Here is a 24506-nt window from a genome sequence, read left to right as displayed (position 1 = left end):
CTGACATGAAGACAACAACAAAAGCAGGAGACTGCAGTCCGTGGGCCCAGCGAGTTCTTCCAGGTTTCCAACCATCATAGTTTAAGATGTAAATAACTGGTCACAGAAAAGCCAAAGAGACTAGTCTGCTACCAAATCGTCAAACAACTGCAGCCCACTGCTGACCAGAACTGGTTAACGCTGGACAATCCTGAGGAATATGAAACTCTTCTGTGGACTGAGTTGCAGCAGTCCACTGCTGCCAAAGAGCAGATTAATTTAATTAATTTATTTATTTATTTCTTCTGCAAATTAATTCTTAGTAATGAGTTCTCATTAAACAATAAAACACCCTTTCTACAAGGACTGTTTTTTTCCAATTACTGCTCCAAAGTCAGGCTGCACTAACGGCTTGTTCTTCCCTTCAATTCTTTCGGTCTCTTAACTTCAGTTAGGTAGGTGTGATTAATGAGCCCACCATGACCCATCTTCCTACACTTCCTTCTGTCTTAAGTGCCATGGTCCCATTTGTCAGGGGGAATTCCACCGTATTAAAAAAAAAAAAAAAAAAAAGTAGACTTGAGACAATCTCCTAAAGGGACCACCGTCAGAGTATTTAGCAGGCTTCCCTTCACAAAGTGATAATTTCTAGTGGAATTAGGCACACTGGCCTCCCACTAGACAGCCAACTAGCCCACTGGTATTTCTGCAATCCTTACCTCAGCATTCAACACAGTAGATCTTTCTAAGACTTCACTGTCTGAACTCCAACTATTGAAGTGAATTTTCATGATCTGAGACACATTTCTTGCAAGTGATCTCTAACCAAAAGCTGAAACAATCCCTTTCTTTTCAGATTCTCTCTTATTTCAAACTCAAAATTTCAAGAAATGTGTAAAAAAACTTAGCATCACTCAGTGTATAATTACAAAGTCCATAAAATGAAGACAGAACAAGCTATGTTACATTCTCACTTTTGATTCCCAGTGCACTTAAATACTTCTGCTTTTGCTTTGAACACAGTGATAACCTAATTAGTGTGACTAGATACCAACATAATATTCCTCAGTACATATTTAAGCCAGAATTTAAACTTTAGCATTTTTCCCCATGATTGCACTTATTCTTTCTAGCACAACTCATGGATGAGCTCACTACACTGGCAGCCATTAGTTTATCATAGCATAAAAATGCAAACCCACTGATTAATGTGTCCTGAAAGCAGTAAAAAAAGAGGACAACAGAAATGTGCCCAAAATTTGACCTATTTTTTTCTATCCATAGTTGTGTATCTGAATGTTCCTTACATTGCACATAGCTTACCATTCCAAGATAATGCACCCCACTAATTCTAAAATTCTGAAACAGTTCAGAGAAACACAGACCCTATAAAGTATACTGCATAACAGTTAAAAAGGGAAAGTTAGGTCTTCTCTGGCTTAGTGTGCCAGCCAAAGCATCTCCAGCTGAATGAGGGGTCTGTAATAGAGCTAATCGAACCCCTCGTGTCTGTTCTAGGAGACCAAATTTCAACCTAGTAACAAAGAATTGCTCTACTAATTGACTTTGAAACAACTGAGATGTCATTACAGAAACATGGAATGCTTCTCTCTTCATTCAGCTGTGCTTGGCTCAAGAGTCATTTCGTTCACTCACACCAGTGAAAGAAACACATGATACAGTGAAAAAGTTCACACCTACTTGATGATAGCTTCATGGGAGCGATAGTTCTCACACAGCAAGATCCTGCATGGAAATTCTGCAGGGTAGTGCTCATAGAGCCGATCAAGCAATGAAACATGAAGGTTTCTTTCCCTGGCAAATTCACTGTAGACAAAAGGACTGAGCTGTAATAGACACACACATACAAAGAAAACGTAACTAAACATGTGGACTTGGAATTTCGTGCTCCCAACATAAGTATTTTGCATCAAAACAAAAACAAAACCTTACTTTTACTGTACCTTCACAGTGGGAAGACTTACACCATGGCTACTCCACAGAAATGCCCATTCCTACTGTAAAAGTGACAAAAGACCAGCATGCTCTTAAAGGAACAATAAAACATTAAGTAACTATGTAAAGAGGAGAGAAGAACCCTTTTATCTAAGATTTTTTTTTTGTGGCTTGCACAGATGAGTAACTCCAAGCAGAGAGCTGTTTGACCAAAACAAAAAACCAAAACCACCCACAAACAACAACCAAAACACCCAAACAACCCCAAACACTGTGTTTTGAATGACATTATACCACTACTCTTACAATCGCTTTACAATTAAGTTACTACAACAAATAGTACAGATTGGAAAATATAAAAATTTGTAACACAATTTTAAAAATTTAAATAGAAAGAAATAAAAAAAATCTAAAACCCAAGCAGCCCAGTTACTACTACACTAAACTACTACTGGGCTTGTTTAACAAACACCATCTATTACAGCAGGAAAAACAGAACCAAGGACAATGAAAAAAGATTTTTAAAATAAAATTTTAAAATGTAGAAATTAAGCCAATCTACTTGGTCATTCTGCATACGCATGATTCAGATTCTGAGTTTGAGCTTCACTTCCAATAAATATTATTTCTTGAAATTTAAATATTGGATGCCTCAGAGTAACTTCTGTAAGAACCTGAGCTATGGAACAGCTCTTTACACATGTAGCCTGGGACACACAGGCCAAGACAAGACTCCAGCCATCCAGCTGGGCTGATGGCATCTAGCCTGAAGTGGCAAGAATTCCAGTCTCTTAGAAAGCACTTTTCAGATCTGTATTTTAAAAGCACTGAGTCCTTGGGATTACTGTTACTGTGACTTGAAATGATGTGGTAGTATTAAGTCAGAGGTGGCAACACTACTCTATTACTTTACCAAAGCAAACATCCACTCTGCTGTTATTGTGACATGTCAAGAGAATTAAAGGCAAATCTATGAAAACAAATAAATCTGGCCTAAATCAGCAAAGCAAGTCAAGATGACTTTTCCAAGCATGCTTTCTCATGCCTACAGGCTGCAAAATGACATGCATAATCAGTGTTTTAAACTCTTTAAACCAAGCAATTCCTAGGCACATCACAGTAACATGAAGGCACTGCTTAGTTTCAGTTCCCTATTTCTTGTGCAAATCCTCACCAGATTATGATGCTTCTATTAAAAAAAAAAAAAAGTTATCTAAATCATAATAAATATTCTACATATTCTTCAATTCTTTCAAAAAAATCAAGAGGGAACACCAATCGTAAAAATTAGGAGAAACTCCTACCCTGACTGTAATAATAACTAACCCCACATCTCATGCAAACAACATCCCTTGAATTTCCCTCGGCTTCCCCATCTATTGCATGACCAATACAATTTATGCATCTCCCTCTTTAAAATGAAATTTTACTTGCATATAGCTCAGTGGTTGGGCAGGCAGGCCCAAGTCTGTTCTATCACAGATTTCCTTTGTAACCTTAGACAACTCACACATTTTTTGTGTCAATTCCCTTACTATAAAATGGAGACAACAGTATATACCCAGCAGAAATACTGTGAATCTGTTAGAGGTTGTGAGGTACTCACATACCACAGACATTTGGAGCAAATAAATATAGAAACACAAATATTATATGTATGTACTTTACATTCAAAAATTCCATAGCTCTTACCTGCATATGGTCTCCAGCCAAGACAATTCTTGTGTTTTTATTAGCTAATGCTAGAGGCATAATAGTTTCACACTCCATAGCTTGCGCAGCTTCATCTAACAGAATGTGTGTAAAAAAACCTGTAAAACAGAGACATCACCAAAGAAATGAAACATGATAAAAATCAACGCTGAAACATGATAAAATCAAAATGAAACATGATAAAATCAAGTAGTTGTACTGAAAGTTCTGTATTCTGATACTAACAAAATTAGAAGAAAATCAATATGGCTTGTACAAATTAATTTCTAGCAACTACTAGAAACCACAAAAACAATTTTCAAACCCATTAGAATGACCAACAGTGGTCAACTGATTGCCAGTGACATTAGCAACAGCCCACAGATCTGCCTCTTTCTTCTGATATATGTGAAGTTAAACAAGTGTCTCATCTGAGCTCTCCTTATTCCAGGAGGAAATGTCTCTTGGCAGACCTCCCTCTGTAGGTTTCTCAAATCTGAAAGCCTTTTCATCACCATGAGGCTTTGGACAATGAGAATGAAAAGGACTTCCTCATGTACTTGAGTCCTATTAACTATTTTATATACTAAATTTCCCATTAAAATTGCACACATACCTGAGCTCTTTGCTGGTTATGGGCTTTAAGGAATGTTAGGGGGAAAAAAGGAACAGAAGTTGAAGGAAAATTTAAATTCAATATGATAATATTGGACCAAGAGGTTTGTTGGGTGGGTGGGAATCTATGCACTGGATAACAAGCACTTGAAAAAAAAAAAAACACAACCTGTGCCACAGTAGACTCAGATTTTATGAAATGTAAATTCAGCATAGATATAGAAGTGCTTTCATACATTGATATATATTAAATTTTAAAACAAAGCATTAGAGGACTCAGTGTATCATCCAGTTAAGACTATATACATAAAAATGTAGCAATTTTCTTTGGAAAACACGAATTACATACAGCTGCACACACATTACTATAGCATGACTGTACAAAGCTCATTGCCAAACAAAGCAGTTACTTCCATGTAAAGATCTGAAAATATTCACCATAAACTCCATATTAGGTTTCTCTTTTGCAACAAATGCCTAAACACAGTCATAAAAAACTAACTGTAACAACTTCTGTAAAGAAATTCCACATTCTCCAAAAAGCAGATGAATTTAATTTGTAGATCAAGAGAACAGTAAAACCCAAGCAGGCTCTGCCCCCCAAAAATCAGTCTAATATATTTCAGTTTAGAAAACAACTCTAGAAGTATCACGTTAACATAGCATGGGCTTGTACGTGTGGGAGTTGTTTGCAAAGCTAAACAATTTACAAAACAAGAAAAAAAGCTCTCTGCGTGTATTTATGCTTACATGCTCCACTGAGTAATGACCTTAATGAGCACAATATTCAAAGACAGAATCTCAAACAGAATTTTCCCTCTTGGATCTCAGAAAGACACAGATCATAGATAGTATTGTTTCTTTAATTTTTTTTCAGTAAGGAAAAAAATAAAATAAGCAAAAGTTTAATTTAAATGCCAGCAGTTTATAGCTTTGTAATAAACATTTATTCATTAAAAAAAATGGTAAGACCCTTTTTAGATAATCATTGTTTATTTTTTAACAGTTCAAAGCATTGGGTAAGTAACTGACACTGTTAAGAGGAAGATAGTTCTCCAGCATGGACACTTCTTGTTTAGAAATTATTTTACCTGGTTCAAGATCCAGTTGACATAGATACTGTGATGTATTTAAAGTAACAACTACTACTCGTTGCTTAAGAATGTCTTCTTTCTGTGGCATCTGAAAGGTGGAATGTGTGCTTGAAATCAAACAGTACTGATGCACAACTGGGTGGACAGTCTTTACCCAGCGATTTCTGAAATATACCCTAGAAAGGAAAAAGGGGGATTATTTTCCATATAGTTTGAACACAGTGTCAGCCTAATATTTCAAATGCCAATATTCTGTTTTCTGGTAAATAAATGTAATCTTCACGAAGCAGAACATCACAACTATGCAGAATTACATGCTAAAATATGCTAAAATGTCTTGAATTTACCTTCCATTATTTGCTGCAGTGCAATACTACATACATGAACAGTTACCAAAGAGTAATTCACATATGGAAATTCTTCATACATTTAAGTTCTCAATCCTCACATCAATGTCTATTTAGTTTTAAAATATCAGTAAGAGCATTTCAAAGAAATATTTCCTCAGCTGAAATATAAATATAGCCCATAGTCTTGGAACTGACAGAGCTGCAATGGTCTGCACATTTCATCAAATGCAGCCATAGGATCTTTAAAAAAAAAATTTCAAAAGATGTTAATAAAATCCTATACTTCCTTTTACACACACTGTATGTCTTCTGAGTTTTAAGATCCAAACAGGAAGTTTATTAATCTTTTTATCATGCAGGACCATAATTATGATACACTGTATAGAAGAACGAGAAAACAGTGCCAAAAAGGATGGCTAGAGTCTAAAATACGAGGAGACTGTCCGCAAAGCACTGGAACTTCTAATATCTTTCCATGACACGCTATAATTTTAATCACCATATCATGAGATCAATGATGAATTTTTCTTAAAAAGTGATGAAATGTTACAGCCAGTCTAGCTATATGGAAGAGGAACAAGGAAGACACAAAGACTACGCCCCAGAAATCAGAGTACCAGTAACTCCACAGAGGTATATAAATAATTACCAAAGCACATCAGCTGTGGATCTGGATAAAGATGTCAAAGGGCTTCTCTATGGGGTGTTCCTCAAAAATATCATCTGTATCAAGTAAGAACTGTGAATCTAAAGTGGAACCTTTACACTACAGGAAACTCTTGTACAGCTATTAATATTTAGAATTAAAGTTATTTTGATTTATTTCCAAGGCAATGAAGATTAAATGATTTAAACTAATTTCAGTTCTAAATACGTAATTTAATGCTGTTTGGTTTATTTATTTATTATTTATTTTCTCCTGCATCCTTACTACAAATCCCAAATCATTACAAGTATTTGGAAAAGTATAATTATGCCCCAAAGTACAAAAACATGATTGCACTGGCTGAAATTTGGATCTCACATGTCCACCCACATTTAAAAATTAAAGCTCAGTTCCATATAATGTGAGAAGAACAATTATTAGGTTTATTATAATAAATTTGGTTTGTGAAAATACAATGTCCCGTTTGGACAAAATTAAATGCAAAGAAGTGTAAAGGCACTGCAGTACTCTGAATGGCTTTTTAATTTGACAACACAGCCAACCAAAATTGACACTTCATGACCAAAGGTAACTCCAGTCATGGCCGGGTTCAGTACAGAGCAAACAACGCACTCCTGAGTCAGTCTCAGAACACGAATCTCCTAATGTTACCCCAATATATTTATTTCTTATCAGCCGAACTGATAAGCTTTATTTGACAAGCTGTTATTACACTGATGTAACAACACCAAGTTATGACCTAATAGCTAGAACAAGGTAGCAGAAGCAAGATAACCCTGCTCTACCTATCCCAGCCGTTCAGTCAGCTTTCATATGATTCAGTCTCTCAATCTTAACTGAGGGTAATACTTACCTAGCATCTCACAGGAGAACTGTGAGGATTAATGAGTTTATTGTGAATTTATGTTTGTAAAGCACTTTGAGATTCTTAGATGAAAGGTGCTATTGAAATGCAAAATATTATGGTTATTAGACATTATTATACCATGCACTGTCTTTTATTACAAAAATTCAACTATGTGTGACTCACAGATTGGCTGACAGCATTTCAAACTGCATTGCTGCTTACCCATTAATTTCTTTTATTTTGATGTGAGATCAAAAAGGTATCCCAGAGCTGTTATTCACCACTGGCATAAAAACACCTGACAGATGTGACTACTTCAAAAATGTCGTGATATAAGTAAGCCACACTGAACAAGGGATTTCTTTCTCAGGTGCAATTTGGGGTAATAACATCTCCTGTAATTTCATTATTAGGGTGGGGTTTTTTTCTGAAAGTTAGAGGAAGCCATTACAAAAATGGGTTTTACCAGTTTAACACAAATCATAACATTTCGCCCTGCTTCTGATTAAACAAGCAACTAACCTTCTAATCTTAATACCTGCATAAGCAACGTACCTGAATGTCAGCAGAGTCGGGCAATTACTAAGCAAAACATTCATCAGTACCTGCAACACATTCTACTACTGTGCAGCTATAGGTACAAAGATGAGCAAAAACTGCAGTTACAAACCCAAAACCTGGCCATGGCTCACATCACATCATGAGCCTCACAGCAAGACTAATTCTGGAGAAATTAAAATCTTGAAGGCTAAAGTTTACTCAAACCACAGGCAAATACATAGAGAACCACACTGAAATAGAAATCCCAGAAGATTATAGATTAGGGACTCAATCTTCTACAAACAAAAGCACTGAATATATGCACTGCACTTACTAATGCTGGGTTAGCATGCACAGACTGTGCATTTCACAGGGACATTCATACCACCTTTATTTCTAAATATGGCATCTGGATATCCACAACAAAAGCCTTAATTTCTGTGGACCTCTAGCCAATGCGCCAAAAAACGGAACTAAGCATCAGCTAACCTTGTCTATGTTTCCATAAACTTTCCAGCCATTACATCAAAAAATAAATTTGCCCAAATACTTCTATTAAATGTTAGTCAAATGGAGTATTTCCTAATCTTCAATGTTTGGCTTCCATTGATAAAGTTCCATCAAAGTATCAATTTGTACAATAGACTACTTGCAAAAGTAGTGAATTCGTATCAGTAATTAAGATTCACAATAATTTCCTTGTTCATGTTTCAGGCTTCTAAATCACTTCAAATATACTTCTAATAGTAAGGCAGGAATCTAGAGTCAGAACCTCTGAGGGAGGCTAAAGAGAGTTTCATTTGCACTCCTGTCCTACAGAAGTGTCTTCTACTTCTCATGACTCCTTACAAAATGAATGGGGACTAAATTTAAGTTCTTCAAAACTTATTTTCCCTGTTCTGAACTGGAAAACCCCTACACTTCCCAGTTCTTGATAAAAAGGCCAGGATTCTCCCCCTTCAGGCTGTGCTCCAAAGAATTCTTCTTAGATAAAATGCAATCCCAGCTCCTCAGATTCTGTGCAGTTACTTCTCACCTGAAGTCCCTCAAGTAAAAAGAACACAGAAGCTTAGAGAAAGTCTCATTTCATGCCTCTGATAAAATACCATGGAAAAAAAATAAATCTAAGTAGTCCCAAGAAGCCTACAGAAAGCTTTAAAAGCACCTGATTTCCCTCTTCCATCTTTTGATCCACCTCCAAACAGAAGCTCATGCTCAAGAACAAGTATGTTCATTAGGCTGCAAAAAACACGCAAAGAAACTGTCTTACAACCTGAAAGTTAACTTTTTTAATTAATCTTCCTTTGAGGATGGTGTAAGATAGAAGCTAGAGTTTCAAGAAAAAAGCGATCAGCTAAAGAGGCATTTATTTTACAAACTAACATTTTATAAGGTAAATTAATACCATTTTCAGTATGAGAACTTTAGTCCAGGCAATTTGGAAAAAAAAGGCAATGGTCCTTTAAAACCTCTTGGTTTTTTGTTTTGGGTTTGTTTGGGTTTTTTTTTAATTCAAATTCTGTTTTGCTCCAGCCAATTAATTTATATATTCTGGGTATCTCCTGAAGCTAGCAGCCACATACTAAAGCGACACGGTTTCAGGATACATGCAGTACTTACACATCTATTTTATGATCAAAGTATTTTAAAAAAATGAACTGGAGAGGTTTCCGCTGAGATATTTTAAACAGAATCAACTTATTTTCTGACACTGCTGAACTGACAGTCAACAATAACATGTTTAGCAATAAATACCTCTTTCCTCTTCCCCCCAGTGTTACATATAAAACCAACATATAAATACAACTAAACTTGAAATAAGCAAGTAAAATAATAGTAATAAACAGTAGATACCTCAACCACTGTATGCCCAGAAACATGGGGAGAAACTGCTGCTATCTGCTTCCTAGGTTTTGACTGGAGTTTTTAGGAGACGTGACAATCTGAAGTATCTAGCTACAGTGCCTACCTCAGCAGCCTACCTCCTGGAGCCTCTAGCACTTGATGGAGAGAGACAAGCACATGCCCAGAGTAAAAGGGTATACAAATTAGAAGCCAATTACTACCTCTAATGGCTCTGACTCACCGGCTAAAGGTGCTTGCTTCTCCACATTTAAAATCAAGAGTCTTAGAACCTAACAGAAGGCTTTTCCTCATAACCGTAGGTTAGGGTTGGGGTTTTTTTTTCTTTCAGAAACACTTCTGCATTCATTTACATAAGTATAACAAAATTGTTTCACTGACAAGTTTCTTCAGTAAGAGGTTTTGAAGCGTGCCCCTAATACATCTGAATCATCTAATCACACCCAGGGGCATTTTTTTTTACCAGGTATGAATTTGTTTATGGGCATTAGGACTATGGGAATTTAGCCTTCAGGCCTCATTGGTATTTTATTTAGGTGCAGAACTTAGACTCAACATAAATTCTCAGTGTTCATTCTGACTTTGCATTTTGCAAAGGGCACAGATAGTTATTTTGGTAGGAAAACCCATGAATTTATAACATGATATTTAAACAAAAAACCCCAAACTCTAGGCTTCAAACTTTATGTCACATCACCGACACAATAATTTATTTAGCATACGTCTAACCCACAGAAATTTACAGAAATATTTATACAGTTCTCAGTACTCAGTCAATGTTAAATAATTAAGCTTTTCTTCTTTAAAAACAACATAAATATTATGGTGCTCCCCACTAAGCTGTGGTAACATTTTTAGTAAGGATATTATTTAGCCAGCTCATCCCTTGTAGAGTAAATAAAGGAAAAAAAAAAAAATCTAAAGCAAACTGTTCAGCCATCTAGAAACACAAACTCTGCAAGTAGCACACCCAGCTTTGATAATTAACTGCTTCTGCTCCACTTGATGTTTCCCTTAAAATACCGCAAGAGCCTCAGAGCACCCTGCTTAAACTAACAGTAGCGATTTTAATTTGAAAATATATCTTGACAACAGTCAATAAGAAAAGTAACAGATCCATATTTAATTTTATGCTAGGAGTCTCACATAGCTCTAGCTTTCAATTCAGATAAACTGACCTGTTAACTCCTGCCAGATCAAGTTGACATGCAGTTAAGCTTTCAAACAACATAATGCTTCTCAATTACATGTAATATTTTTTATTCCAAAACATAAATACTTCTGGATCCATAATTATATACACACAAGTCCAGAGGTGCCTCCATTTTCTAAAACTTTAGCTTTTTACAGAGGTATCGTGACTATTTGAAAAACATCACACAATCTACAGCAGCACTTTTTGAAGACTTCCTAACAAATACTATGACAATTATAATCGAATTCAAACATTCATTGACTTGTAAATTATGTGCTGTAATTTTCTTGGCAAAGATGTATATATATTTTAACTGTAAGAAAAGCGCCACTTTTGTTTATGTGTATTTTGTATAAGTATTCCTGAGACTGTACTATATAGTTGAATACAGCACATAAAAGGTAGCAAAAGCCTAGCAACCACAATAAAACTGTATGTAACTCCTTGCTCTGTTAAATCACACTTCAATATACCCAAAGGTGCCAATTACACACATTTTTCCCACCACAAAATTATGACACCATAATGCTTTTCATCACAAAGTGCTTTACAAATCACCTTAAGACGATCTGTGTTAAAAAACAACCAGATCAAAGGTAACTTTTAAAAAATAAGTTACTTTCTTTCCCTTGGCCAGATCCTCTGTCTGAAAAACATCACATGGCAACTAAAGCCAGCAAACCTAAGAGAATTTACACCTATTGTAAATCTAACCCATTCACACAACTTCATGGCTTTACTGACATTGCATAAAATACAAGTGTGGGATGGTGTTTAATAGCTAGCAAGTAAACATACAGTGTCATTTTCTTAGTAATAGAATAAACTCATATATCGGCATTCAGAAAACGATGCCTATAATTTAAAATATATATACCAAGCTAGCAGTATACAGTATATTTTGTGACTATTGTGCAAAATACTCCCAGGAGTGGGTTTCTGCCCATAAATAAATCTTCCTCAACTATTTCTATGCAAGTTTACCCTCTTTGTTCTTAAAGTTTCCACCTCTTCTTCATTTTTTTCCCTCACCTAATCTCCCCAAAATACCAACGCTAAGTACATATAACCACATATACAACTTCAAACTGACTTATCAGAAGAGGCCAAACTACTTTCACGTGATTCTCGAAATATGTAGCTCCTATAACATCAAAATTTTTCTTCAAAAAGTCAGGTGGGTAGCCCCAGTTTCCAAATTATCATTGTAAGTGTGAGTCAAAATTTTCTGGAATTAAAATACAATTAAAGTTCATTTTATTTTATCATAGTAGCTTTTAGAGGAGCATATCAAAAGTTTGCTCATTAGGAAAGACACATTTATCAATATAATAATAAAAGCTTAAAAAAGGATGTCTTTATTTTTATTTAACAAATGACCCAAAATTATGTTGACAATGTTTCACGTTCCTTTTAGTCTATGTTTTTAAAAGCACTGCTGGTAATGCCAATATGCTTTTATGTTTTAAAAGTTCTTTAACCTTTTTTATAGACACCTTTTCTTAAGAATAGTATTTTATAGATACATAATAAGCCTTAAAAAAATACCTGAGAGGTCTTGCCTGGGGATTGCCTGCTTCTACATATGGATGTAAATAATCCTTTATGTAGAGATCAGCAGCACTATTAGAATGGGTGCAAATGAGAATCCTGCTGGAATAAATGGTGCAAATAAAAAAGCAATGAAGAAACAGAAAACAATTCAAAGCAGTAGAATACAAAAAAAAGGAAACAGTGGCCATCTTCCTGCACATTTGTCTTAATGAAACTAGTCACTGACCTACCATAGTTTGCATGGTTCAGCCCTTTAACTCAAATCCTTCAGTTCTGAAAAGATTTAAAGTTCAAACAGCTTTTCAATAACTATTTTGGGATTATTAATCTAGACTTGAATTTAAGTAAGGAACAGTTTTTACTCTCTAACATACTTCAAAACTTTTCATGTCGAGCAAATCACAGTCATTCTACATACTGTCAATTTTAATTAGTTTTGTTCTAAATAAAAAATACAGGCTAAAACTATAAAATTACGTTATCATTCAAAACAATGACGGATGGCTTGGGTTTTGTTTGTTTTTAAGCTGGATGGAAATTCTATATTTCTACCTTTCACTTGAATTCCAGTAAAAAATTACATCTTTTCTGCTAATCAAGTATCGCTCTATATATAGTGCCCCATCTCACCTAGTATCCTGTTGTTGGAGTATGTGCTTGACTGCCTGAGCCAGAGTGAACGTTTTTCCTGTCCCATAGGGACCGATGATAAGAACAGGAGGCAGTTGTATTGAAAGCGGAGTGGTGATAGCCAGAACAGCCTCTTTCTGCTTAGCATTTAGTCGAGGGTCCAACTGCTCATCCCATTGTCTGTACAAAAGGAGGCAACAGCGTTTAAAAACAGAAGCTATGACAATCCACCGTCAGTCAGAAATGAAGTGAGGTAAGACTTCAAAAGCTTTCAACAAATTAAAGAGCCTATATGCCACTGTATCGATTGTGTCATTGAGGCATGATGAAACAAATCAACAAATCTAGTGAAACAATTGCATGCTTCAGTCACAAAAACTTGGTAGTATTTACAATAAATCAGTTGGTTGTTGTTTTCCAAAAGGAATCTAACTACTTCTCAATTTACATTAACTCACCTAACAATAATTAACCAGCACAGTACACAGTTTAGAAAAAGTATATGCTGCACCATCACCTGATAACAAAAGCAAGTAGACATACACTGATTTTCTACTATTACTATGCAAAATGTAACATTAATTATGTTTTGTCCCTGCAGTATTTACACTGTCAACTTTAAAAGTTAACAGTTATACAACTCCAGGGCTTGGTAAAAGTTATCTATGATGAAATGAAAAAAAAAAATTTAAAAACTAATGGCTACCAATTAACTACAAACCCTCTCTTTACTTTTGGTTTGGGGTGGGGGTTTTTTGGGTTTGGGTTTTGGTTTGGTTTTTTTTTTGAGATCATTAAGGCACATATCTTTAATGGGAAAGCAGTCTAAAAAAAAAAAAAAGGATTTTAGCTCTAACCAGCTAGTGATACCAGCATTAAGAGGAAGATGCTTTCAAAAAATTCCAATGAGCATAAGAGGTTAAAGATTTGTAGACACAGTTTTTAATATTCCCACTGACAGATTTAAAAGTAGACATGCATAGTGAAAAACACCTGTCACTGCTGTACATATGGCCATACTTTAGTAATGTGATCTGCTCTGGTACAAGCACTATGCTTAGTACAGACTGGGAAAGTTTCTGTTCAGTAGTAGCAACAGAGAATAAAATCAAGAGGGAGTTGACTGAATTCCTAACTTCTAAGACAGCTGTGAACAACAAGCTGGCAGGAGACTAAGGAATACAGGAAAGTAATAGGGACATAAAACAAAAATAGAAGAAAAACAGAGGGAAAGACAGTTTTAAGTCAGAAGTACTGATTCTCAAGGTATAGCAAACCGAGCCACCAGATGGAAAAAACCACACTCTTTACACTGACTTAAACTGAACAACTATTATATATATATCATTTCTGTATATAAAAAATATAAAACCTTACAGAAATAATTACATCAACTACAATGATATGTAAATTTCTGTAAATTAGATTTCCTGACATAAAACAGAAGAGAAACTTCCAGCTTACTTGACTTACCTTTTTATTGAGATCACTGCTAATGCTCAAACTATTCTTAAACAATATTTCCTTGTAAAATTCACTCAAAACTTAACTAAAGCAGCGAACAGTTTGTCACTGACCTCCATTAGCTCTGTAGTATAACGCTATGCAAAACCTTCTTTCTGCCTTTACTTTCAAAGCTTTGATGCATGCAGCAATCATCCTCACCCAGAACACTACTCTCACCCTTTTATCATCTCTGTTCTTCCTCACTTCCAAAGACAAACTAAAATTTTTCCAGTAATTTTTGTCGTATGTTATCTCACTGTCTCAGGTTTCTGGCCAGATCACTTTCCCTCTAATCCTTGAGCTATCTTCTGATTTGTATTGCATCACAGTCACACTCTTAATTCTCACCTTCAAGACACCACACAACTCACATGCTCTACAGGCTATCAGTTCCACATACCTCTCATTTCCCTGGTTTCTAAGTACAGAAACCTCACGCCTCTTTTATCCTCCCCTATTCCCTGAGCCTCACATTTCTCTTCCTTAAGTTTCCTCTTCAAGCCAAACTGCATCAGCCTCAAGTTCCTCAAAAGTATTTATATAACATAGGGGTTTATAATTTCATAAAGGAAACTGTAAGACATGTATACAAAGAATCTCAGGACTGTTTGCAAGTGCAACAGTGGTGCTTCCAAGACTCATTCCGACGCTTTTCTTAAGTTATCCCCTCAGTGATATGTCCAAATTTGGGCTCACTGCATCCAACTCAGGAAGTACTGTTGGATTGCTCCTTGCAAGCGGTGCTCTGCACGCTTGAGATCCTGCACAGCACACTCCTTGTAACTGGTATTTACATTCCTATAAAGTATCATGCATATTTTCAGTGAAGAACAGAACAGCAAGTAACAACAGCAGATTTGTTTTCTACAGCTACAACTGCAATGCCTATAAAACCACAGCTCAACCACAGGGAAAAGCAAGCAACGGATTCTAGTCCTCAGAGGATCACTTTTCTTGTTTTATTTAGAACAGTTTCACTCCCTTCTCTGAACCATCCTCACCATTAATGAAGAGCAAGGCATGCTTCTTGTTCTAGGGCAGATTTCAGCCATCTGTTATGAGAAATTCGGTACTGCATTACCATACAATCTTTGATAATAAAGTGTTTGTATTCTTGTACCTGTTGGGACTCCAGGGTATGGTGGGAGTCATGCTGACATCTGGAAACAAAATACTGTTGTCCTTAATCCTGTCCAAGGCGTAATGCATTTCACAGAGGGGTAAGCGATTTAACTGAAACTGAAGTTCAACCTGCAGGACAAAATTAATAAATAGTGAACCGAAATTACTAATTTAGAAAACACTCGTTAAGGCTTTGCTGCATATGATACATTTTTATCCTCCTGCAAACTACTGAGTCTCAGAAGAAAACAGCAAACATCATTCAATTAAAAGATTTACGATAAAATTAACTTGCTCCTTTTTTTGTTTGTTTTGAAGCAAAGATAAATACAGCATTTGCTCTAATGTAATTTTGATGTTTGACTTTCACAATTAGATTCCAATGTACTTTCAGAAAAAAAAAAAAAAATCAAAGGAAAAACATTCTTGGAATTATTTTCTGAATACAAAAAATACTTCTGGAAAACATTACTGTCATAAAACAATGTTTTTACAAATATAAGCTTCCATCCCTTATTTTAAGAACAACCTCGAAAAAGTGACAGGCCAGAAATTTTTATGGATCAACAGATGACATAAATCAGATGTGTGACCAGCAGAGATAAACCCCAAACATTATTTATTTCTAGTCAAACAGTCTGGAATAATGTAACTTGTCATTTATGTTCAATTATTAAGACTCTCCAAAAGGTAATTTAACAATTGCTTATCAATACATTTTTTTGTTCTCTCAATTACTTATCTTTTATTTACTAGCATTAAAACACAATGCCAACAAAATTCTGGTGCAAAGCCAGAAACAACAATGCAGAGCACGTTAACATCCCTGATTAAATTCAGAACTGAACAATGGATAGTGAAATTAGTTTATACATACATACGCTAAAAAAGCAAAGAGAAAAACACCTTCTAAATCTGAACACGGGATAAAAGCAGCTCCTGGGGAAACAATTCATACAAACAGTTCACTCGGATTCCCTTTCAGACATATTTAAATTGGCAGTTATTAACCTCTACAAACATAAGTTATTCTGATGAGAGCACTGTGTCAAAGAACTACGTGTTAACATCTAACACAGAAGTCTTCATACAAAATTTGACATAGATTTACACTAATATAAAACAGCATAAAAACACCCAGAGCTGCTGATCTTCAAGTGACTGACACATTTTTAGGTTTTTTTCCAAAGCATTGCTGTCTTTTCACTAAATATTTATGTAATTACGGTGCTACAACTCTAATGAGCATTTGTGATTAAGTAAGAGTAAGATCTTTCTGAGATCTACAACAAACTGTGAGCATGCTTACAAACAGCCAGCCAAATTACTGCAACCTGAAAAAGTACCCCTCATTTACCTGGAAAGAATACCAGTAATACTTAATATTTCTATGGTCATCTTTACTGATAGCTTCCACAACCACCATACAGAAGCTGGTTCAGTACTATGAATAAACAGATGAGAAAAAGAGAAACAGAGTAAATACAGGTTGAAGCTGGTCCACCAGCACCATCAGACGGCCGAAGAGATGGGGCAAAGCTGAAGTAGCACATCCCATGTCATCCCAGAGGAACACCATGGAGGTGACAGTCGTTCTAAATGTACCCCCATGCCCTAAGCAAAACTCTGGTCTCAGATCTATTCATTTTCTCCACTAGCACTCACTGATTCTCTATCAGTCTGTCCATTATTACTTAATTACGCTTTAATCTCATTATAATTATTGCCACCAACCAAGTTCAACGCAAAGCAATACTACTGTATCTTTTTGTAATTATATTTTCTGTCAATTTATAGAAAGGCTTTTAAAAGTCTTGTCAGCTAAAATATGTTGTCCTTGTATACTAGAAACAAAACCCAATTTGCTGTTTAAAGATCCCTATGGTTACCAAAATCAGACAGCAAACTTGGGGAGGGGAAAATGTCAGAAAAGCAATCACTACTCTAAACATGACAGCCTTATTCAAAGCCATATAAACTTTCCTAATGAATTCCTCCCATGGTAGAAACATTTAGCCTTCTAGATTTAACTACTTGCTGGACCTGACACTGCTTTATCTGCCCACAAACTCACTTCCTACCATAGGGATCACACCTGTGAAAAACCCTGAAAACCCTCTTGTACACCAGTAACGTTTACTACTTGAAGATCATCTCCTTCAGAAGGATTTGCAAAACACAGCCTTTAGCATTTTCTTTTTTTCTAGTATATTTAAATATTACACCGTTCATATTATTATGCAGCATGTAAAATCAGCGATAGCTTTCCTGTAAATAAACGTTTGCTTATATCAGTGCAGAATGTAGCCATTAACTTTCACTCTCTGGCAGATATGAAGACATTAAGTATTCAACTTGACTATCACATTTTACAGCAAGATGTATAACCATAACTGAAGAAAAGGGCAGTAACAAATCTGTACAATGTTAAGCATGGAGTTCACTGAAGTGATTGTAACTGCGAGGAAAAATTTTTCTAAATAGGAAACATGAACATTTAAGAGAATTTTTCACCATTGTTCTGCATAGTTTATTCCTATCTACTACCTCAGTAAATACTCCGGTCTTCAGAGCAGTGTGGTTTAGCACTTGTCAAGAATGACAGTGACAGCTCATCCTGCCTGAAGAGGACCTCAAGCTTCCTTCCAGAGCTCTGGAGAATCACAGAATTGTAGAATGGTTTGGGTTGGAAAGGACCTTAAAGATCATCTAGTTTCAACCCCCGTGCCCCGGGCAGGGCCACCTTCCACCAGCCCAGGTTGCCCAAAGCCCCGTCCAACCCGGCCTTGAACCCTGCCAGGGAGGGGGCAGCCACAGCTTCTCTGGGCAGCCTGTGCCAGGGCCTCACCCCCTCACAGGGAAGAATTTCTACCTTAGATCTCATCTAAATCTCCCCTCTGTCAGTTTAAAACCGTTACCCCTTGTCCTATCCCCACACCCCCTGATCCAGAGTCCCTCTCCCTTTCCCGCAGCCCCTTTCAGCCCTGGGGGGCCGCTCTAAGGTCTCCCCAGAGCCCTCTCTTCTCCAGCTGAACCCCCCAACTCTCAGCCTGTCCTCACAGGGGGGGGCTCCAGCCCCCTGAGCATCTTTGTGGCCTCCTCTGGACCCGCTCCAACAGGTTCTTGTCTGTCTTACGCTGGGGGCCCCAGAGCTGGACACAGCACTGCAGGGGGGTCTAACAAGAGCAGAGGGGGAGAATCCCCCCCCTCGCCCTGCTGCCCGCACTGCTCTGGGTGCAGCCCAACACACAGGTGGCTTTCTGAGCTGCAAGCACACGTTGCTGGCTCACAGTAAGTTTTCCATCCAGTAATACCCAAGTCCTTCTCCACAGGGCTGCTCTCAATCCACTCCTCGTCCAGCCTGGATCTGTGCTTGGGATTGCCCCAACCCACGTGCAGCACCTTGCACTTGGTCTTGTCGAAACTTCATGAGGTTCACAGGGGCCCACCTCTCCAGCCTGTCCAGGTCCCTCTGGAGGGATCCCTTCCCTCCAGCGTGTCGACCGCACCACACAGCTTGGTGCTGTCAGTGAACGTGCTGCGGGTGCGCTCAGTGCCACTGTCCATGTCACCAACAAAGGTGTTAAACAGCTCTAGTCCCAGTACTGACCCCTGAGGAACACACTCATCACTGCTCTTTACTCAGACACCAAGCCATTGACTTCAGCTCTTTGTGTGTGACCACCCAGGCAGTTCCTTCTCCACCGAGTGGTCCATCCATGTCTCAAATTTAGACAAGGATGTCATGCAGGACAGTGTCATGTGCTTTGCACCAGCCCAGGTAGATGACATCAGTTGCTCTTCCCTTGTCCACCAACACTGTAACCCCATCACAGAAGGCCACCAAGTCTGTCAGGCACGACTTGCCCTTAGTAGACCCATGCTCGCTGTCACCAATCACCTCCTTATTTTCCATGTGCCCCAGGAGAGTTTCCAGGTCGATCCGCTCCATGATCTTGCCATGCACAGAGGTGAGACTGACAGACCTGTAGTTCCTCAGGTCTTCCTTTTTTTTCCTTGTTAAAAATGGGGGTTATATTTCCCCTTTTCCTGCCAGCAAGAACTTCAAGTGGCATACCACAACTTCTTAAATATGATGGATAGTGGCTGAGCCACTTCATCTGCCAGTTCCCTTGGGACCTGCAGATGCATCTCATCAGGTCCCATGGACTTGTGCAGCTTCAGGTTCCTTAGATCGTCTTGAACCTTATCTTCTCCTACAGTGGACAGTTCTTCATTCTCACAGCCCCCACCTTTTCCTTCTGTGTTTTGGGCACTGTGGCTGGAGCCCTTGCCAGTGAAGACTAAGGCAAGAGTCACTGAGTATTTCAGCCTTCTCCATATTCCTGGTAACCAGGTCCTACCCATCCCCACCCAGTGCAGATTTCCTTGCCCAACCACATCCCACAGATGTTTGCAAAAGACTTCCACTCAAATGGCAATGGTCCCAACCTCACAGTTTGATCGATATAGGAAAAATACCTTTCTCAGAGACACCAAGGCTAGCAAAAGATCACCCAATATAACAATGATAATTTAAATGCAGAAAAACTGTGATGTTCATCTGAGCGACACCGTACTAGCTCCTTCTGGGAGTCCAAGCAAGGTGCCTAGCATTAAATACCTCTTATTATCTACCTGCATTCACCACTTTAACAGCTTGTGATTTGTTTTGGTTTTAATCCAGTTTGGATTGAATCAAAGTTATATTTGCTGTTGCAGAAAACTGAATGAGGCCATCTGTGAAGGATAGGCACGTAACCTGCTTTAATATATATTCCACAATAAGAAAACAGTGGGAAAGGAAGTTAATCCATTGCCAGTTTCACAGAAGTGGACAAAGGACAGAGTAACCACTCCAAAAATAAAACAGTCGCATGTTAGTTTGGTCACCAAAAAGAGCAGCAGCCAAGGAGGTTTAAAGCACCAGATCACTCCACCTCACCCTCATCGATGGTGCACTTGATAAAAGCAGAATTGTGTATTTATTATAGTTAAGCCAGAACAACAGGCAAACAAGTGATCAGCAAGTTTGAGATTAATTATTGAAGAGGAAAGGAAGCAAACCACCTAACATCCAAAACCTACAGAAATAAAAGCAATTTTGTTAAAGAATCACATAGGGACTACTAACTCCACTGAAGACAACAGCAAAATTTTCAGCATCTTTAACAGAAACACTATACATCCAAATTATAACATCCTCAGTTCTAACCTGAGGATCCCTTTCTAAATTTCCAGTCAATACTTAGTCAGAAAAAATTTCCTCACAGTTAAAATTCATTAAAACATAGGTAACACTTTGAGGATTTGACCACCAGCTCACCAATATATGTACGAAGTACTAAATGACTTTACAAATAACTTTAGGATCCAGTTTTTAACACAGAATAGATTTGCTCCCTCAGGCAAAGTTTTGTAAGACACTCAAAGAAAAATAAGCCAGTTACTGAAGCCCCAGCTCATTTTGTATTCCACTGGAGTTTCTGACAGAATCAATTAGTAAGTTTAATTATTGTTTTAAGAAAACAAACACAAAGCCAAGAGACCAGAACAACGTAAGTCTTCCCAGACCAATTATCCATGTTAAATTAAGACATTAGGACTCTTGCATATGTTTCCCAAAACAAAATTAATGGGAGGAGATAATCGTTTGGTGAAAATGCATTTATTTCAAGCAATGCCAGTGACCTTAATTTGAGGTTATTTCTGTTTGGTAACAAGATCAATCACAAGGTCTAAAGCAGATACACACTGGGGATGGGTGAGGAGTTTAAGTATTTAACTTAACTAGAGCTTTGTCTTCCCTTAGTGTATTAACTGTAAATGCATGTATCTTGCTTGCAAGCAACACAATTTTTCTTTTTTTTTAAAAAAAAAAAAATGTATCCTAATCCATTTCATGTTGATTGCAAGAAACAAAAACCTGATCTTACCACCAATACAATTTTCTCTAGCAAAAATGTTGTAAGTCCTCATTTTGTGACTGAATGCCTCCAAAACAGATAAATATCCATCTTGAATGTCAGCACGGTGAGAGCCATGGAGGCAAGTATTATCATTCTGAAACACAGGATATCTGTAATAGAAGTACTTATTCACCTTCCTCATGCCTCCATCTACCAACTCTCATCATCTTCATCAAGAAAATACTGTAAGTTGAAGACTTTTCCAGTGAAGGACAATATTCCTTTTGTTCTGTTATGGCTGCAGAAAGCAACACAAGGCCCACTGATAACCTCAACACATCTTATTAAAAATTAATCTCACCTCAGGCCTACGAACAAATAGTGGAATCCACAATGACACAAACAAAAAGAATGAGAAGATACAAAAAAGAATGAGAAGATACAAAATAAGGAATCCAAGATGAAAGTTATCAAAGACCGAGTTCAAGCTCAAGCTATGTCAAGAGCAGCAGATATTTTTTAAAAATTACTTTTTGAGAACACACATAGGAATAGAAAACTCCCTCATTCAACTTCATTAAGAAAAAGTTCCTGAGGTCTCTGGTGAGAATAGCTACGGTTAACAAACCAATGGAGGCCACATGAGAGAGATGAAGCTGGAGAAAAGTCCAGGCAGCAGGAGTAAGCAATACATTCAGTAGTTTCAGAACGAGAGGGGAGAGGGTGGGTAGGTCTGGTGAAATAGAAGTGGAAGAAAGCCCATGAACTACCCACAGACGCCTACCTGAAGGAAAATATAAATAAGACAAAGCTTTCCTTTAAAACTCCATCAAGAGAAGGCTTTGAATTTGAACCAGAGATGTAAAAACAATGTCTAAGACAACTTAGAAATCGCACTCCCAAAACCATGAGATATAGAAGTAAAAATCTGCAAGCAATGCCTAATCATCTCTGAATTTTACGTTTTAATGAATTTCATTTCTGGCATTTTTTATTTTGTAACAGTTCTAAAACAGTAATTTCTTTTCCAAATAATAAGACTTACATATACACACACTCACGTATATTTACGTATAAAAAGATTTCACCTATCTGAAATTCTCATCCATGCTCTGCTTTCTGTGTTTGATGATGAACAATAAAACTTGTATCTTCAAGCAATTATTTTGGGTGGAGTCAAAACAGACATAATGCAAACAGTTCCCATACCAGAAACGCTTCCACTCAGACTTACCTGCATTTCACAGTCTGCCCGAAGATTAAGTTCTTCGCAGCATTCCCTGGATACCCTCAAGAAGATATAATCTTTTGTTTTCTCCTCAATAGCTGCTTCATAAACCTTCTCTTTGGTTCCTTGGGTCTGTGCTGACTTCTCTTTAGTGACAGGCAATAAATAAACAGCATTGACTTTGGTCATCACCAGCCGTCCAGCCAAAGTGTCTTCCGAAAGCGTTTCAGTGAGCTTAAAGCGGCCAAAAAGTTGTCCATTTTGGGCATACTTTGCACCTCCAGAAACACCAGTGAGCATGAAGCTTGCTACAATCTGCAATTGCACTTTTATGTTGAACCTACGTAAGAAAGTATCGAGTCAGTGCAGAAAAATGCTCTCCGATTCAGAAATTTCATGCATTCAGACTGAAGAGTCACTGCCTTACATGCTGAATATGTAACTTTTACACATAAACGAGTAAAACCAATCTGGCCCTTCGTAAGTATGTAGCTGTAAAACGTTTATACATCATCCTTTTGATTATAGCCTATAAAACATGTATTTAAAAGAATCAACATCTATGAAGCTTAAAAAAAAGAACCCTCACAAGAGAGAATCAAGTACTAGATTTTCTGAGACCATAGTAAGTTTGGGTTGAATTAAGAGTTGCTGTGCATGTCCCAAAGCAGTAAAAATTTCTATTTAAATAGTTTGTAAGCTTATGTTAGGTATTCAAGGAGAGACGTGCAAAGATCACAGTAAGATTCCTATTTATTTCATGTATCTCTTCCAGGCTGCACATCAAAAGAGGGTAATCTACATCTTAAAAGGTACCTGGTACTACACCTATAATTCAGAGGGATTGATTAAAATGCCTTGAAATCAGAATGTAGGCATTAGAATGAGATAATTTTATTTGAAACGAGGGAATGCATCATAGGCTCAGCCATATAAACCATCTATCCACAGAATTCCTATTAGCAGCAAGTTCTTCCTGTAATCATACATGTAACAAATTCATTCTTTGTAGTTACCATTTTCTAGAAGTCACATACATAACACATTAAAGGGACTTATTAGCACACTTTATTGATCTCTCACCAATACACAGTTATCTCCTAGTGTTGGGTTTTTTTAAAACAGATTGCTTCAACCTCGTTTTAAAAAGATCAAAAGGGGAGCCACACTAACAATATTCAGTTCTCTTCTCAGCAGCAATTTTTTCCTGAATTTGCAATAAATTACAGAAAAAAAGTGAAAACCAAAGCTTTTCACAAATGAAATAACATCTCTTGGAAATAAAACTCATTCTCTTATAATACTTCTCATACTGCTTTTATTTGATGTGTTGTTCTCCTAAATTGTATTTTAACCTATAAACTCATAATTTATCATTTAAAGCCTTGTAGTATCAATAATTATAAGCCTGTAACAATAAAATCCAACATTTTAGCTTGCTTGGTAATTAAACATCTACCAAAACCAATCAAATATCTTTTTTTCGTATCTGGAAAATCATGAGTCTTGCACAAAAATTGCAACTTTGCCCCCTTGTGGTAATAGTTGCTTCTTTACATAATATGGGCATTAAGTCAGATCCAAATTTCACACACCTCTACTCTCAAAAAGTAAGAGATGTCTTCTTACTGAACACAGATTTCAGTTCATCAGTAACCACAAAGTTTACTGCACAAGCTACAGTTAAAGGAATCACTCACAAGTACATACTTCATGGAGCACACTAGAATTAAGCGTAACCCTTCCACAGGTGCTAAAA

The 24506-nt window shown here is 37.0% G+C and overlaps 1 protein-coding gene across 3 annotated transcripts in view; it reads right to left on the bottom strand.

Annotated features, from left to right (window-relative positions):
* HELZ (helicase with zinc finger) overlaps window positions 1-24506 on the bottom strand; it is a 74775-nt gene that overhangs the window by 29147 nt on the left and 21122 nt on the right. For 2 of the 3 annotated variants that reach the window (XM_026860893.1, XM_026860895.1), the window contains exons 11-17: window positions 22754-23087; window positions 15609-15739; window positions 12983-13162; window positions 12347-12451; window positions 5334-5512; window positions 3628-3746; window positions 1681-1826 (exon numbers count right to left, since the gene is read on the bottom strand). In XM_026860893.1, coding sequence (XP_026716694.1) covers window positions 1681-1826; window positions 3628-3746; window positions 5334-5512; window positions 12347-12451; window positions 12983-13162; window positions 15609-15739; window positions 22754-23087 — 1194 coding nt within the window. The remainder of the gene's footprint in view (window positions 1-1680; window positions 1827-3627; window positions 3747-5333; window positions 5513-12346; window positions 12452-12982; window positions 13163-15608; window positions 15740-22753; window positions 23088-24506) is intronic. The other variant, XM_026860894.1, reaches the window with a different exon arrangement.

Source organism: Athene cunicularia (assembly GCF_003259725.1).
Source record: "Athene cunicularia isolate RWA chromosome 18 unlocalized genomic scaffold, athCun1 chr18_part1, whole genome shotgun sequence".
NCBI lineage: Eukaryota > Metazoa > Chordata > Aves > Strigiformes > Strigidae > Athene > Athene cunicularia.
Note: the sequence above shows the minus strand (reverse complement) of the source record. Positions and strands in the feature narration are given on the sequence as shown.